The 19,237-nt window shown below is 42.9% G+C and overlaps 1 protein-coding gene across 3 annotated transcripts; it reads left to right on the top strand.

The window, feature by feature from the left end:
* The first annotated feature begins 762 nt into the window (after nucleotides 1-762).
* Nucleotides 763-10,069, top strand: LOC118940336 (sialoadhesin-like). Of its 3 annotated transcripts, XM_036949136.1 has the most exons (9): nucleotides 763-942; nucleotides 1,227-1,297; nucleotides 3,871-4,128; nucleotides 5,910-6,254; nucleotides 7,345-7,578; nucleotides 7,942-8,283; nucleotides 8,387-8,717; nucleotides 8,815-8,878; nucleotides 8,993-10,069. In XM_036949136.1, exons 2-9 carry the CDS (start codon nucleotides 1,243-1,245, stop codon nucleotides 9,218-9,220), a joined length of 1,857 nt encoding a protein of 618 aa, XP_036805031.1. In that variant the 5' UTR covers nucleotides 763-942; nucleotides 1,227-1,242; the 3' UTR covers nucleotides 9,221-10,069. The 3 variants fall into 3 exon arrangements, with proteins under 3 accessions (XP_036805031.1, XP_036805032.1, XP_036805033.1); XM_036949137.1 differs by lacking the exon at nucleotides 3,871-4,128; XM_036949138.1 differs by lacking the exons at nucleotides 5,910-6,254; nucleotides 7,345-7,578 and having other exon boundaries at nucleotides 773-942.
* Nucleotides 10,070-19,237: the final 9,168 nt, after the last annotated feature.

Here is a 19,237-nt window from a genome sequence, read left to right as displayed (position 1 = left end):
CATCAGATGGCATTTATTTTTTAACATGTCTTCCCTGCAAACAAAACGGGCACGACTGTTTTCTCCTGCCAAACCACTGCAATGGAGTGAAACGCGATCAGGTGCCCACTTTAGTCCCTGGAAACAAATGGGGGAAATGTATTTAGCTGGCTAGCATGTTCCCCAATTAATGATTTTAAAACTGTCCGGGTCTTCACAACTGATGCATTACTGAATCTACAACTAGGCCTTGTTAGTTGAGTTGTTGATCTCTAAACACCTGATAAGCAGGACGAGGTTGCCTACTAGCATTAGCTAGCTTAGCAATGGGCTGATAAACAACAGTTAATCAGTTAATTAACATCAGTTAATTCAAAATTCATATGAAAGTAAATTGTTTAACATTTGAACATAATTTAGTAAATAAATAATCATTATACATTTTGCAAATTCTTCTGCAAATTTCTCTCTCAAGCGGGTACTTCTGTCTGTCTGGACTGATGTGTTATCATGCTTACTAAATAAATAAAGGAGGACAGTGGAGTGCGCTCCTTGACCTTTGTGGGTTGTGCCCAAACTGCGCGACTTGCGATTTCAATTAATCTGATTGGTCAAGACATACAAAGAGCCTGCAGCAGCAATCTTTGTGTTAGTTGACAAAACCATGAGGCAAATCGGTTTAAAAAACAGCAGTTTGTCCCCTTTGCGTCTAACTATTTCATTAAACAGAATCTAATGTGCTGGGGCAAATGCCGCCATGCAACACGTTTTTTTTGTCAGCCGTGATGCAACTTCTGAAATGTGTTCTGCCTGTAAACCGTCCAAAAGTAGTTGTCTTTTTGCATGAAAAGGAAGGAAATTACAGGAACTTGTGCCCTGACTACATCATGTGTCAACCACTCACTTACTTCTTGTTTTCATACTGCCAGTGAGTTGTCTTACAAAACCTCTCCACTTTGCTCTGTAAGTACACTTGAATATATCTTATAAAATTGTGTTTGGTAGTATGTTTTTAGTGATTAACCATATTATTCTGGTTAATGATAATACTAGGGACTCATGTCTCAATGCTATAGGATTGTAAGAATAAAACAGATTTTGAGCAATAAAATGATTATTACGGGTATACAGTGCTATAGACAGCTCTGTTCAATAAGTAATTGTTTACCTCTTAATTCATTTATAAGGAGTAGTTAGTTATTCACCAGGTATAGAGTGAGTTGTTGTTTATGTTTCTAACACTACAGGGTGGGTGATGCAACAATGGCCTTGAGAAAACCAGGACGTGTGTTTGTGGTCTTTCTCTTGTCAATGGCAGGTACTGTATGGTCACATTCTTTGATTTGTAATAGTCTTCTTATGATAGCTATCCTTGTTGCTATTACATCTACAGACAATTACAAAATGCCATGAGACAGTTCAGGACAACATGAATATGAATATTCTGGTGTGTTCAGGGGTCTTTTAGGCATTCCCATTTCCCTTCAGAAGCTGGGTTGTTCCACCAATTCGGTGCCTTCTGAGAAGTGTATCTTGGTCAAAAGATTATTCAGATTTCACCTAATTTTAACATTCTGTCAAAGAGCACGTGTTCAACTTAATAAAAACATGTGTTTTCTCATCTCAAGAGATTCAATAAAAAATGACTACAGTAAGTGCCTCTTAAGTTCCAAATAAAGATACAGAGTTGAACATAACAGGGTTGAACATAACAGGGTTGAACATAACAGAGTTGAACATAACAGAGTTGAACATAACAGAGTTGAACATAACAGGTTTGAACATAACAGGGTTGAACATAACAGAGTTGAACATAACAGAGTTGAACATAACAGGGTTGAACATAACAGAGTTGAACATAACAGAGTTGAACATAACAGGGTTGAACATAACAGGGTTGAACATAACAGAGTTGAACATAACAGGGTTGATGATTTCATCTTAAATCCGCTGTTAATCCCCTTGTGATAAGGAGAATGGAAGGTTGTTGTGTGCAAAAGGGAGTTGCATTCGAAAGCAAGCTTCACAAAAATGTTTGAATTGTTAAAACATATCTAGCCTGTCTATCTATGGGTAACAGGGTTGACGTGTTATTCTAGCCTGTCTATCTATGGGTAACAGGATTGACGTGTTATTCTAGCCTGTCTATCTATGGGTAACAGGGTTGATGTGTTATTCTAGCCTGTCTATCTATGGCTAACAGGATTGACGTGTTATTCTAGCCTGTCTATCTATGGCTAACAGGGTTGATGTGTTATTCTAGCCTGTCTATCTATGGGTAACAGGGTTGATGTGTTATTCTAGCCTGTCTATCTATGGCTAACAGGGTTGACGTGTTATTCTAGCCTGTCTATCTGTGGGTAACAGGGTTGACGTGTGATTCTCGTCCCGCTCAGTTTTCCAAAACACCAGAAAATGGGTAAAAAGAGTAGAACCAGCTCGCCTGCTTTTACACGATGATTTAACTATTAGATATTCAACGAAGTTACATGTAATTGTTTTAAGAAGGTCATACCAAGGACCATTTTACTACTTGATATTGAATTCTAAGACTCCTTAAAGCACCCCCCCCCCCCCCAAAATGAAATAAATCACTTACAGGTGTTAGCCCATACAATCACATTGATTAACAGATGTATCTGACCTACAGCACCAGTCAGAAGTTTGTTCTGAAGTATCTGACCTACAGCACCAGTCAGAAGTGTGGACACACCTACTCATTCAAGGGTTTTTCTTTATTTCTACTATTTTCTACATAGTATAATTATAGTGAAGACATCGAAACTATGAAATAACACACATGGAATCATGAAGTAACCAAAAAAGTGTTAAACAAATACAAATATAGTTTATATTTGAGATTCTTCAAAGTAGCCACTCTTTGCCTTGATGACAGCATTGCACACAGTTTTGATGTCTTCACTATTATTCTACAATGTAGAAATGTTACTTCCGTCGTTAGATGAATGAGACCAAAGCGCAGCGTGGAAAGTGTTCATGATTTTTAATACTGAAGGCTGACAAAACAACAAAATACAAAACCGAACGTAAAGTTCTGCATGGCTCGACAGCAACTATGCAAAAACAAGTGGAAAAAAGGATACCTAAGTATGATTCCCAATCAGAGACAACGATAGACAGCTGCCTCTGATTGGGAACCATACCCGGCCAACAAAGAAATAAAACAACTAGAATGCCCACCCAAATCACACCTGACCTAACCAAATAGAGAAATAAAAAGTCTCTAAGGTCAGGGTGTGACAAGAAAATAGTACAAATGAAGAAAAACCCTTGAATGAGTAGGTGTGTCCAAACCTTTGACTGGTACTGTATATCTGAGAGATCAGGATTATTATATATATATTTTTACATGTATTTAACTCCTTATTTTTGGCACTAATCAGTGTCCATATATACTTCCATTCACGTTTAACTGGTACGGGGGACCTTCAGACGAGTCTTGTGAGACCTCTGGACTTCCTAGACCGTTCGGACGCTTCAGATGATTTGGTGAGAAGACACCGCTCTAGCTCGGTCACCTTTCACAGCAGATGCAGAAGTGCGAAATAGGCAGATACGGTGGATTGAGACTCATCCAATGCAAAAAAAAACATATCTCTATCTTAAATAGATGGATGTTTATGGGGATTTTTGTATTGTGCTAATTAGATTTTCGCGGGGCACGGACATTGACCTTAGAGGGGCAATCAGATTTATTGAATTCTTCATGTTGTCTATATTAAAGGGCACTTCATTTACTATAACAGGCTTTTAAAATTCAATATTGCTACACAAAGGGAAGCAAAAGGCAGTCTGTGTGGAATGACCCAGCTGTCTGTCACACATCACTAAGTTATGCTAATCTACGGTTTTCATTTACACTCAACTCAGCAAATACAGCAACAAGGTGTGGACAACAAAGCCAGGTGATGGTGCCTCCCACCAACGTAGTGAAGGGACAGGAGGTGACACTGACCTGTAGCAACACCTGTACTCTGAGTGACAACCCCAACCCCACCTACATCTGGTACAAGAATGGACATCGTCTAGATGAGCACATTTCCCAACAATATCCTATCCACATTTACTATTCAGACATTTACTCCTGTGCTGTAAAAGGCCATGAGGATCTCCTCTCTCCTGCAGTGTGTGAGTCTGGATTCAGCTACAGTTTTAAAGTTTATTAGATTATTACTAAAGTTGTATTGTTCAGTCCTAAATCAGCTGATAAGAAAATATACTGAACAACAATATAAACGCAACATGTAAAGTGTTGGTCTCATGTTTCATGAGTTAAAATAAATGATCCTAGACATTTTCCATATGCACAAAAAGCTTATTTCTCTTAAATTTTGAGCACAATTTTCTTCACGTCCCTCTTAATGAGCATGTATCCTTTGCCTAGATAATTCATCCACCTGACAGGTGTGGCTTATCAAGAAGCTGATTAAACAGCATGATCATTACACAGGTGCACCTTGTTCTAGGGACAATAAAAGGCCGCTCTAAAATTAGCTTTTTCACACAAAACAACGCCACAGGTGTCTTAGGTTTTGAAGGAGTGTGCAATTTGCATGCTGACTGCAGGAATGTCCACCAGAGATGTTGCCAGAGACTTGAATAGTAATTTCTCTACCATAAGCCATACCTCCAACAGCGTTTGAAAGAATTTGGTTATATGTTCAACTGGCCTCACAACCGCACACCACGTGTAACCACGCCAGCCCAGGACCTCCACAACCGCACACCACGTTTAACCACGCCAGCCCAGGACCTCCACAACCGCACACCACGTGTAACCACGCCAGCCCAGGACCTCCACAACCGCACACCACGTTTAACCACGCCAGCCCAGGACCTCCACAACCGCACACCACGTGTAACCACGCCAGCCCAGGACCTCCACAACCGCACACCACGTTTAACCACGCCAGCCCAGGACCTCCCCAACCGCACACCACGTGTAACCACGCCAGCCCAGGACCTCCACAACCGCACACCACGTGTAACCAGGCCAGCCCAGGACCTCCACATCAGCTTCTTCACCTGTGGGATTGTCTGAGACCAGCCACCCGGACAGCTAATGAAACTGTGGGTTTTCTCAGCCAAATCATTTCTGCACAAACTGTCAAAAACCATCTCAGGGATGCTCATCTGCATGCTCATCGTCCTCACCAGGGTCTTGATCTTACTTTGTTGTAACAGACTTCAGTGGGCAAATGCTCTACCTTCGATGGCCACTGACATGCTGGAGAAGTGTGCTCTTCACGGACGAATCCCAAATTCAACTGTACCGGGCAGATGGCAGACAGTGTATTGCGTCATGTGGGCCAGCGGTTTGCTGATATCATCGTTGTGAACATAGTGCCATGGTGGCAGTGGGGTTATAGTATGGGCAGACATAAGGTAGAGACAACGAACACAATTGCATTTCATTGATGGCAATTTTTTGTACACAGTTCCTGGAAGCTGAAAAATTAAAATTTATTCCATGGTCTACATACTCGCCGGACATGCCACCCATTAAGCATGTTTGGGATGCTCTGTATCGACATGTACGACAGCGTATTCCAGTTCCTGCCAATACCCAGCAACTTTGCACAGCCACTCCACAGGTCGCAATCAGCAGCCGTATCAACACTACGTGAAGGAGATGTGTCCCACTGCAAATGGTGGTCACACCAGGCACCGGGTACCTTTTTTAAGGTATCTGTGACCAACAGATGCACATCTGTATTCCCAGTCATGTGAAATCCATAGATTAGGGCCTAATTCATTTAGAACAATTGACTGACTTCTTTATATGACCTGTAACTCAGTAAAATCTTAGAAATGGTTTATTATTGTGATTCTATTGTTGTTCAGTGTAATAATAATAATAATAATAATTCAAACGAAATGAATAATGAATGGGCCTCCTACTGTTTTAGGTGTTCTGGGTCAGAACTGTTTTAACGTGACTTACATCCATCAGAGTATCTGTGCCTTGAAGGGCTCAACAGTGGAACTGCCCTGCACATATCAACATCCAAATAATCATGTAGTCTCAGAACCAAACTGGTATATCCAAGATAAATATAATGAGACGCCTAAAATCCTGAGCTCGGTGCCAGAGTATGCAGGTCGTGCTGAGTACCTTGGGACTAAAGAGAAAGACTGCACCCTGAGAATCACAGACCTGAGAGAGAGAGATTCAGCTGAGTACAAGTTCAGATTTAAAACACAGTATGCAGAATGGGGGTACAGCTTCCATGGAATAACTCTGACTGTCACAGGTAATATATCATATCTACTACTATAACTACTAACACAGGTAATATATAATATCTACTACTACAACTACTAATACAGGTAATATATAATATATACTACTACAACTACTAAAACAGGTAGTATATAATATCTACTACTACAACTACTAAAACAGGTAGTATATAATTTCTACTACTAACACAGGTAATATATATCTACTACTTCTACTACTATAACTACTAACACAGGTAATATATAATATCTACTACTATAACTACTAACACAGGTAATATATAATATCTACTACTACAACTACTAACACAGGTAATATATAATATCTACTACTATAACTACTAACACAGGTAATATATAATATATACTACTACAACTACTAACACAGGTAATATATAATATCTACTACTATAACTACTAACACAGGTAATATATAATATCTTCTACTATAACTACTAACACAGGTAATATATAATATCTACTACTACAACTACTAACACAGGTAATATATAATATCTACTACTATAACTACTAACACAGGTAATATATAATATCTACTACTATAACTACTAACACAGGTAATATATAATATATACTACTACAACTACTAACACAGGTAATATATAATATCTACTACTATAACTACTAACACAGGTAATATATAATATCTACTACTACAACTACTAACACAGGTAATATATAATATCTACTACTATAACTACTAACACAGGTAATATATAATATCTACTACTAACACAGGTAATATATCATATCTACTACTACAACTACTAACACAGGTAATATGTAATATCTACTACTAACACAGGTAATATATAATATATACTACTAACACAGGTAATATATCATATCTACTACTACAACTACTAACACAGGTAATATATAATATATACTACTGCAACTACTAATACAGGTAATATATAATATCTACTACTATAACTACTAACACAGGTAATATATAATATCTACTACTATAACTACTAACACAGGTAATATATCATATCTACCACAACTACTTATACAAATATTTTAATTGTAATCCAGTACAATATCATATTGCAAGTTCTAATAATTATTATTCAGACCTGCAGGTGAAGGTGTCTTCCTCCACAGAGGAAAAGAAGAGAACACTGACCTGTAGCACCACCTGTTTCCTGACTGACAACCCCACCTACATCTGGTACAAGAACGGACAACATCTCCATGACCCTACTTCCCAACAATACTCCTGTAATACTCTAGTGGTCGGGTGTTACTCTACAGACAGTTACTCCTGTGCTGTAAAAGACCACGATGATTTTCTCACTCCTACAGTGTGTGAGTCTGAACTCACCTATAATAATCATCTTAAGTATCAATCATTAAGGCCTGTGGACCAATAGTAGAACATGTGGGGAAAAATAGACAAATCTGTTCACTCTTGGATAGTAACACTAGTAGAAAGTATATGGTATAATATACAAGGTAGAAATTGTTGATGGGATGTTATCTAGTTATTCCATTTTAGATTAAGGCTGTAACGTAACAAAATAAAAAAGTCAAGGGTTCTGAATACTTTCTGAATGCTCTGTGTGTGTCTATATATTTTATTCATTTTAAATGAACCAGTCCAATACATCTAAAACACTTGAAATCGTCTCATTATGGTTTGAGGAATTGATCAGTTACATTTTGTTTCAGGTGTTCATGGTCAGAGCTGTTTGAATGTGACTTACACCAAGAGGAGTATCTGTGCCTTGAAGGGGTCAACAGTGGACATTACCTGCACGTATAGACATCCCAGCTGGCATAACGTCACAGAAGTATCCTGGTTCAACAAATGGGAGACTGGAGTTACTACAGATCTAATCCAGGACCCAGAGTATGCAGGTCGTGTGAAGTACCATCCAACTACAGACAAGGGCTCCACCCTGAGAATCACAGACCTGAGAGAGAGTGACTCTGCTGAATATAAGTTTAGATTTACAACAACGGAGGTAAAATGGGGATACAGCTTCCCTGGAACAACTCTGATTGTCACAGGTAATACTGTCCTTACAGTATTATATAATCTAGTCTAAGTCATTATATGATTGGTGGAAATAATGATGATTGTGTTATTTTGTCTTCATTTCCTTCTTTTCAGACCTGCAGGTGAAGGAGACTCCTGGCACAGAGGAAGGGAAGGTGACACTGACCTGTATCACCACCTGTACTCTGACTGACAACCCCACCTACATCTGGTACAAGAACGGACAACTTCTCACCAACCCAAACACCCAAGATAACTTCCTCTACTTAGACCAAATCAGTAGTGGGGACGCAGGCAGCTACTCCTGTGGTGTTGAAGGCTACGAGAATCTCCGTTCTCCTGTTACGTTCTTTGGGGAGCCAAAGTCTTTGAAGAATGCAGTTGTAGGAATCATAGTGGTTATTCTAATTCTCATACTCTGTCTCTTTGGGTTTGTGTGGTTCAGGTGAGTGAGATGAATTTATCCCTTTTCACATTCTGTGGTATAATCGATCAAAATATGTATATTGCTCTGTTAATTGATTAATTATTTCACAAAACAGGAAGAAGGCCTCCAAATCCACCTCTGACACAAGAGACAGAAGAGACACAGTAGAGAACGGACAGGTGATGTTTTTGGAGTCAGTTGACTGAGAACTGCAATCATCTGTGTATAGATGGACTCAATGACTGTGGTAATATCTTTCACCCCTCATGTTGTCTGTCTTCTCTCCCCATCAGAGAGACTCTAATCCAGTGTATGACAACATCTCAGGCATGACCATGGCCCCTATTGCAGCACAGAGAGCGATCACAGACGAGCAGGATGACATTACCTACGCCAGCATCCAACACAGAAACCAGGAAGTGCCTCTGGACTCCACCGTCCCACCGTCTCACCCCCAGAAACAGGACGAGGATTTCCAGTACGCTACTGTGAAATTCAACAGCCCCAGTGCTGCTCAATAGACATTGGGAGGGATTCAATCCAATCATAGGTTATAGACATTGGGAGGGATTCAATCCAATCATAGGTTATAGACATTGGGAGGGATTCAATCCAATCATAGGTTATAGACATTGGGAGGGATTCAATCCAATCATAGGTTATAGACATTGGGAGGGATTCAATCCAATCATAGGTTATAGACATTGGGAGGGATTCAATCCAATCATAGGTTATAGACATTGGGAGGGATTCAATCCAATCATAGGTTATAGACATTGGGAGGGATTCCATCCAATCATAGGTTATAGACATTGGGAGGGATTCAATCCAATCATAGGTTATAGACATTGGGAGGGATTCCATCCAATCATAGGTTATAGACATTGGGAGGGATTCAATCCAATCATAGGTTATAGACATTGGGAGGGATTCAATCCAATCATAGGTTATAGACATTGGGAGGGATTCAATCCAATCATAGGTTATAGACATTGGGAGGGATTCAATCCAATCATAGGTTATAGACATTGGGAGGGATTCAATCCAATCATAGGTTATAGACATTGGGAGGGATTCAATCCAATCATAGGTTATAGACATTGGGAGGGATTCAATCCAATCATAGGTTATAGACATTGGGAGGGATTCAATCCAATCATAGGTTATAGACATTGTGGCTTTTAATGTAATTATTTTTTTTTAAATGCTTTTGGAAATTGCTATATAATTCCTCAATTCGAATGTCTTTGATTTCGGCTTGAACTATCTATTTAAATTAAAGTACAGGCCTGTAAATTAAACTGTTCAGTCCATATTCTACTGTTCTATTATGGTCAGAGGGGATAAAAACGGTTAATTTTTTACAGTAACTTTGTTGTTGTCATATCTCAAACAAACAGTTTCAGCATTAAAGATTCCAGGTTTAAATAACACAATATAACCAACGTTATTCATGAGATCTTATAGTAAATGTACTATAAATCAGTGATTTAAACATCCCATTCATACACCACACTAAACCTACACATAGTCTGTGTCTGGAAAGGCATCCTATTCCCTAACTACTGTGACACTGCAGACACAGCTATCCTCTCTAACAGTTAGGAGCCAAATGAATGATGCCAGGAACTCTAAATGTAATTACAGTGGGGAGAACAAGTATTTGATACACTGCCGATTTTGCAGGTTTTCCTACTTACAAAGCATGTAGAGGTCTGTAATTTTTATCATAGGAACACTTCAACTGTGAGAGACGGAATCTACAACAAAAATCCAGAAAATCACATTGTATGATTTTTAAGAAATGAATTTGCATTTTATTGCATGACATAAGTATTTGATACATCAGAAAAGCAGAACTTAATATTTGGTAGAGAAACCTTTGTTTGCAATTACAGAGATCATACGTTTTCCTGTAGTTCTTGACCAGGTTTGCACACACTGCAGCAGGGATTTTGGCCCCACAAACTGCAGACCCAGCTTCCGGCCCCAATAGATCAACCGGTCACGAACAGCAGACTGGACGTACAGACGCCCAGCAGGACACTGGACGGGAGCGCGCTCTGCACGTAACGCCTGCTCAATGTCCGTGTCCAGCTCATCACACTACCGGCGTCACCAGGCAGAAGGCGGGGAGTATTGGAGTGGTATCCATGGACCGCTCCTCTGTGTCATACAGCCGAGACAATGCATCTGCCTTCACCTTCTGGGAGCCTGGTGTCGTGTCTTTACTATTGTAACGGCTGTCGTCGGTGGAAGAAGGTGAGGACCAAGGTGCAGCGTGGTAAGTGTTCATGATTTTTAATATAATATAATCAACACTGAACACTAAACAAAATAATAACTAGGAAGAACGAACAAACGAAACAGTCCTGTCTAGTGAATACACACAAAACAGAAAATAGACACCCATGAAACCCAGGTGGAAAAAGGCTACCAAAGTATGATTCTCAATCAGAGACAACTAACGACACCTGCCTCTGATTGAGAACCATACCAGGACAAATTCAAAAACAAACATTGAAAAACAAACATAGACTGCCCACCCCAACTCACACCCTGACCAACTAAAACAAAGACAAAACAAAGGAACTAAGGTCAGAACATGACAGTACCCCCCCCCCCCCAAAGGTGGAACCTGAACCTATAGGGGAGGGTCTGGGTGGGCGTCTGTCCGCGGTGGCGGCTCTGGCGCGGGACGTAGACCCCACTTCACCACAGTTTTTCACCGCCTCTTTATTCCCCTCTGTGGCCGCCGACATCGGACTGGGGACCACAGCCACGGGTCCCGAATGGACGGGAGATTCCGGCAGCACCGGATGGAGGGGAGATTCCGGCAGCACCGGACGGACAGGAGACTCCAGCAGTGAAGGGCGATTCTGGCATCGCCGGCGTGACAGGCGATTCTGGCAGCTCCTGGCTGACTGGCGGCTCTGGCAGCTCCTGGCTGACCGGCGGCTTTGGCAGCTCCTGGCTGACCAGCGGCTTCGGCAGCTCCTGGCTGACCGGCGGCTCCGGCAGCTCCTGACCGACCGGCGGCTCCGGCAGCTCCTGACCGACCGGCGGCTCTGGCAGCTCCTGACTGGCGGGCGGCTCTGGCAGCTCCTGACCGACCGGCGGCTCCGGCAGCTCCTGACCAACCGGCGGCTCTGGCAGCTCCTGACTGGCGGGCAGTTCTGGCGGCTCAGGACTGGGTGCGGTTCTGGCGGCTCGGGACTGGGGTCGGCTCTGGCAGCTCAGGACTGGCGGGAGACTCTGGCAGCTCAGGACAGACGGGAGACTCTGGCAGCTCAGGACAGACGGGAGACTCTGGCAGCTCAGGACAGACGGGAGACTCTGGCAGCTCAGGACAGACGGGAGACTCTGGCAGCTCAGGACAGACGGGAGACTCTGGCAGCTCAGGACAGACGGGAGACTCTGGCAGCTCAGGACAGACGGGAGACTCTGGCAGCTCAGGACAGACGGGAGACTCAGCCCGTACCAGGCTGTCTCTCCGTCTCCTTCCTACAGGTGCTCCCGCCTGTCCAGCGCTGCCAGAGCCTTCCTTCTCTCCAGCGCTGCTAGAGTCTCCCGTTTGTCCTGAGCTGCCAGAGTCTCCTATTTCCTGAGCCTCCCGCCAGTCCTGAGCTGCCAGAGTCTCCCGTCTGTCCTGAGCTGCCAGAGTCTCTCGTCTGTCCTGAGCTGCCAGAGTCTCCCGTCTGTCCTGAGTTGCCACCGGAGGGCTGGTGCGTGGAGGTGGCACCGGATAGACCGGACCGTGAAGGCGCACTGGAGCTCTTGAGCACCGAGCCTGCCCAACCTTACCTGGTTGAATGCTTCCCGTAGCCAGGCCAGTGTGGCGAGTTGGAATAGCCCGCACAGGGCTGTGCTGGCGAACCGGGGACACCATGCGTAACGCTGGTGCCATGTACCCTGGCCCGAGGAGACGCACTGGAGACCAGATGCGCAGAGCCGGCTTCATGGCACCTGGCTCGATGCCCACTCTAGCCCAGCTGGGATGTAGCCCACCGGGCTAAGCACGCTACTGGGGACACCATGCGCTCCACCGCATAACACGGTGCCTGCCCGGTCCCTCTCTCTCTCCGGTACGCACGGGAAGTTTGCGCAGGTCTCCTACCTGACTTCACTACACTCCCAGTGTGTGCACCCCCAATACATTTTTGGGGCTGTCTCTCGGGCTTCCAACCGCGCCGCCGTGCTGCCTTCTCATACCACCGCCTCTCGGCTTTCGCTGCCTCCAGCTCAGAAGTATGATTCTCAATCGGGGCACCAAAGAAAAATATTCAGATGACAAAGTTATCATTTCCTAAAATAACTTTTCAGATATTTTTTCTGATCAATTAGTTAGTCTAATTAGTCTAATTAATTAATTATTTACGTTACGTAAGTCTCGTCAAATTGTTGGTTATCTGCACGAACCCAGTCTTCACTATGAGTCATCCATACATAAATTGTCTTAAATAATTTATTTATTACTAACTAAGTAATTCACAGAAATGCATAAACAAACAAACAAGGTAAATGTAATGATAGGGGAATGTGCCCTAGTGGCTAAACCGGCATGGCGGCTTGTTAGATAAAAGTGGTAGTGGGGGTCGACTAAGAATTCACTACAGTTAATTATTATAACAATTGAAATGCTAATCCTTTACACATGAACACTCACTCATTCGGGAACAATTGCAATCAATATATATATTTACGCTCAGTGTGTCGTCTTGATCGCTGGTGAAAGGTTTGTGTCTTTTGTGGAATTGTCTGTCTCTCTCCCTCTCTCTCTCTCTGTTGTGGTTAGAGGGGATAGTTCAAAGTGACATTCATTCATTTGTTATAGAATGAATGTTTCGGCGGTTGCCGTTCTTCGCGTTCAATGATACCGAATTCCTAGCTGCAGACTAGTAATCAATATCAAAGACTTGTTCTTATTCTGTCGGGATCGATAGTCTAAGAGTTTAACCACGTGGTATGGTTAAAAGATTCAGCAATGGTCTACAACCTTTGTCCTCCTAATGGAGAAAAACATGGTCTGCAACCTTTAGCCATCTAGTAATTGGGGGAAGCTTGGTCTGCTGATCGAAACCCCGAGTGGGGATTTTATTTTATTCCACTCGTCTCCCTCCCGGATACGCACCAGGTTGTAAGCGCTCCTGAGATCGAGTTTGGTGAAGAAGCGCACCCTGTGCATTGCCTTAATCGCTGTGGCTATGAGCGGTAGCAGGTAACTATACCTCACAGTGATCTGGTTCAGGACCGAATGTACCCTTGATGCAGGGATTCGGAGACATATGTTTCCATAGCCTAAACACCTCCCCGAGCACTCTCACGACCACCCCGTGAGAGCCCTCTGTGGCCAAGAAACAGTGGGGTTATGACAAGCTAACCAGGGTAGGCCTAGCACCACGGAAAACGCAGGAGAGTCAATAAGGAAGAGACTAATTCTCTTCTTGTGAACTCCCTTTGTCACCAAGCCCAGAGGAGCGGTGACCTCCCTAATCAACCCTGACCCTAACGGTCGACTATCTAATGCGTGAATGGGGAAGGGCACAGCCACAGGAACAATGGGGATCCCTAAACTATGGGCGAAAGCTAAATCAATTAAATTGTCATCACAAAACTTTCAGTCAGAACACTTGAAAAAAGCGGTGTGAGAGTCATCATAGCTTTAACCTTACACACACAGTTTGCTCAAACACAAACATACATGTGCTTGCACACATGACTCACACTGGGTCACTCATCTGGTTGGTTTGCTTTCATCCTGCAGTTCTTCTTTTAATCCACTAGTGTTGTCCCTATACCTGACTCAAAACACCACAACTACAGTCTATTAATCCAATAGTGGTCTCCCTACACCTGACTCAAAACACCACAACTACAATCTATTAATCCACTGGTGGTCTCCCTACACCTGACTCAAAACACCACAACTACAGTCTATTAATCCACTAGTGTTGTCCCTACACCTGACTCAAAACACCACAACTACAGTCTATTAATCCACTAGTGTTGTCCCTACACCTGACTCAAAACACCACAACTACAGTCCACTGGTGGTCTCCCTACACCTGACTCAAAACACCACAACTACAATCTATTAATCCACTAGTGTTGTCCTTACACCTGACTCAAAACACCACAACTACACTCTATTAATCCACTAGTGTTGTCCTTACACCTGACTCAAAACACCACAACTACAGTCCACTAGTGGTCTCCCTACACCTGACTCAAAACACCACAACTACAATCTATTAATCCACTGGTGGTCTCCTACACCTGACTCAAAACACCACAACTACAGTCCACTAGTGGTCTCCCTACACCTGACTCAAAACACCACAACTACAATCTATTAATCCACTGGTGGTCTCCCTACACCTGACTCAAAACACCACAACTACAGTCTATTAATCCGCTAGTGGTCTCCCTACACCTGACTCAAAACACCACAACTACAGTCTATTAATCCACTAGTGGTCTCTCTACACCTGACTCAAAACACCACAACTACAATCTATTAATCCACTAGTGGTCTCTCTACACCTGACTCAAAACACCACAACTACAGTCTATTAATCCAGTAGTGGTCTCTCTACACCTGACTCAAAACACCACAACTACAGTCTATTAATCCAGTAGTGGTCTCTCTACACCTGACTCAAAACACCACAACTACAGTCTATTAATCCACTAGTGGTCTCTCTACACCTGACTCAAAACACCACAACTACAGTCTGTCCCAATTATCTCTCCTTCCTCCAAAAGTGTACACTTGTTCACTTCCCTTCAATGATTACAAATGAAATTACAGTTATAAGAAATATGGTGGAAACTCCCACTAATCCATGCCTCCACCAATCCAATGCTTTTAGATTTGTGGGAAGTAGTGAAGGAGTGTACACTACAGGTGAAAATATTGGAACTCAAGCGGTGACTGTAACAGTAGAACAAGCATTGGCTCAGTGAACCACATGAAGTTCCAGGGTGCTACCCACCACATCTGACACTTCAGTCCTTCATCAATCAGGAGCCAGAGCCCCCTCCAGAACACACACACACATCGCCAGACCTGCGCTGAAGATACAGTGAGTGCTAAGCTGCTGGGCAAGAGGTACCATGTTGGGTTCTCGGTGGGGGTAGAGCTGCCAACGGAAGATGCCAATATGGAACCTCAGCCAGGGGGGGTGGCTCTCACTGCTGCTGTTCCAATAGGCTGGGTCAAAGTCGATGCCAGAGTATGCAGGTTGTGCTGAGTTCGGTGGGAAAAAAAGAGAATGTCTGCACCCTTAAAATCACAGACCTGAGAGAGATCGACTCAGCTAAGTACAAGTTTTGCCGATGACACTAGCTAGCCAAGTTAGCTAGCTAACCAACCCATGATGATGGTTTGCTAGAATGCTAGCCATGACCCTCACGGAGACGTCCTTGCAAGACTGACAGCATAGCGCCCCTGGATGGCCCAGCCAGGGGGAGCCCTTGAGTGTATGTTGAACTAGATGCGGAAGTTAAACGAGCGAGACGTTCCCCTAGATGCGGATCGGCACTTGGCAGTTGCAGGAATAATCTTTGATGCCCACGTCCTCCTCTTCCTCTGCCAAAGGAGGTGAATCTAAAAAGTCCTGCATCGCAACCTTCACAATATCCAAATGGGTCGCCAGTAGGATGACAGGGATCAAAGCCCTCAACGTCACCAACCGCTCCATCGTCAGCCGTCTCCTAACGGCATCTAAAGCCTGTCTCCTCTATGCTCTGTTGAGCTCTGTGTGTGAGTCCATGTGCCGGTCCAGCCTGCTAAAACTGGGGGAGCATCCCGTCACTGGACACAGCTCCTGCCTGATATTGACATGCCCTGACTGCCAATGACAAAGGAGCACCCTCTCCTCCGTGTTCCTCACATTGTGTGCCAGCAATGTTTCCATTGTGGTTGGAGTCCTGGATCTCTTCTAGTGTGGCCCGGGTCCTCTGTGGGTTGGCCCCATGTGGGCAAAATGAACCATACGCTATAGGTTAGTTATACTCATTCCACTCTCTTTCTCACGAGCTGTGGTCCTGGCAGAATTGTGTGATGCCATCAGGGCTGGATTAATGCAGGGGCCAGTCAATAGTTTGGACACACCGACTCATTCAACGGTTTTTCTTTAATTGTACTATTTTCTACATGGTATAATAACAGTGAAGACATCAGAACTATCAAATAACACATTTGGAATCATGTAGTAACCAAAAAAGTGTTCAACAAATCAAAATATATTTTATATTTTTGATTCTTCGAAGTAGCCACCCTTTCCCTTGATGACACCTGAGCACATTCTTGGCCTTCTCTCAACCAGCTTCATGAGGAATGCTTTTCCAACAGTCTTGAAGGAGTTCCCACATATATACTGAGCACTCTTTGGCTGCTTTTCCTTCACTCTGCAGTCCAACTCATCCCAAACCATCTCAATTGGGTTGAGGTTGGGTGATTGTGGAGGCCAGATCACCTGATGCAGCCCTCCATCACTCTCCTTCTTGGTCAAAATAGCCCTTACACATTCTGGAGGCATGTTTTGGGTCATTGTTGAAAAACAAATGATAGTTCCACAAACAAGATGGGATGCACAAACAAGATGGGATGGAGTATCACTGCAGAATACTGTGGTAGCCATGCTGGTTAAGTGTGCCTTGAATTCTGAATAAATCACTGACAGTGTCACCAGCAAAGCACACCCACACCATTACACCTCCTTCTCCATTCTTCACGGTGGGAACCACACATGCAGAGATCATCTGTTCACCTAGTCTGCGTCTCACAAAGACACGTCAGTTGGAACAAAGAATCTCAAATTTGGACTCATCAGACAAAAGGACAGATTTCCACCAGTCTAATGTCCATTGCTCATCTTTCTTGGCCCAAGCAACTCTCTTCTTATTATTGATGTATTTTAGTAGTGGTTTCTTTGCAGCAATTTGACCAAGAATTCCTGATTCACGCAATCTCCCCTGAACAGGTATGTTGAGATGTGTCTGTTGCTTGAACTCTGTGAAGCATTAAGAACAAGGAACCGAAACAGGCTGCGCCTGTGCACCATCGTGCATACATGCATTTTGTCCCCCCAAACCAACGGCGATAATGATACGCAGGTAAAAATATCAAAACAAACTCTGATTCAATTATATTAATTTGGGGACAGGTCGAAAGGCATTAAACATTTATAGCAATTTAGCTAGCTAGTTTGCACTTGCTAGCTAATTTGTCCTATTTAACTAGCTTGCTGTTGCTAGCTAATCTGTCCTGGGATATAAACATTGAGTTGTTATTTTACCTGAAATGCACAAGGTCCTCTACTCCGCCAATTAATCCACACAAAATGGTCAACCGAATCGTTTCTAGTCATCTCTCCTCCTTCCAGGCTTTTTGTCCTCCTTCCAGGCTTTTTGTCCTCTTGACTTTATATTGCGATTGGCAACTTTTATAAATTAGGTGCATTACCGCCACTGACCTCATTCTTCTTTCAGTCACCCACGTGGGTATAAGCAATGAGGAAATGGCACATGAGTACCTGCCTCACAAATAGAACTGACTTCTATTGTAGCCCTTGGCATCACAGACGCTCGTTGGCACGAGCGAGCAGTGGGGATGCAATAATTAAATGATATATATTTCTAAATGTATTTTGCAACGCTCACGCACGCAATGCGAACGGTGTGTTCAGCCTTCCTTCACAGCGCTTGACGGTTTTTGCGACTGCACTTGAAGAAACGTTCAAAGTTCTTGACATTTTCCGTACTGACATGTCTTAAAGTAATGATGGACTGTCATTTTCTTTTGCTTATTTGAGCTGTTCTTTCCAAAATATGGACTTGGTCTTTTACCAAATAGGGCTATCTTCTGTATACCACACCTACCTTGTCACAACACAACTGATTGGCTCAAACGCATTAAGAAGGAATTAAATTACACAAATAACATTTTAGGAAAGCACACATGTTAATTGAAATGCATTACAGGTGACTAAAGCTGGTTGAGAGAATGCCAAGAGTGTGAAAAGCAGTCATCAAGGCAAAGGGTGGAACAATCTCAAATGTAAAATTTGTTTTGATTTGTTTAAAACTTTGTTGGTTACTATATGATTCCATGTGTTGTTTCATAGTTTTGATGTCTTCACTATTATTCTACAATGTAGAAAATAGTAAAAACAAAGAAAAACCCTTGAATGAGTAGGTATGTAAACTTTTGACTGGTACTGTATATATATATATATATATATATATATATATATATATATATATGAATATATGTATTTTTTTTACTGCAACCGCCAATGACAGGAGCACGAAGGAACCCGCTCTCAGTGTAGACAGTCTGCTGCTGCTGCTTGCTGCCACTCTGCTAATCATTATAACATATACGGCAGGAGTCAGAAAGCAGGTGCAGAAGGTGAGTTTTAATACTGAACAAATACAAAAGCACAAACACAGGGAGCGTACTGAACGTGAGAAAAAACAATAACACCTAAGGACTGATGATAACAGAGGGCTAAATAAGGGAGAAGTAATCA

The sequence above is a fragment of the Oncorhynchus mykiss genome, chromosome 17 (assembly GCF_013265735.2).
Source record: "Oncorhynchus mykiss isolate Arlee chromosome 17, USDA_OmykA_1.1, whole genome shotgun sequence".
NCBI lineage: Eukaryota > Metazoa > Chordata > Actinopteri > Salmoniformes > Salmonidae > Oncorhynchus > Oncorhynchus mykiss.
This window is presented reverse-complemented; position numbering and strand designations above follow the sequence as displayed.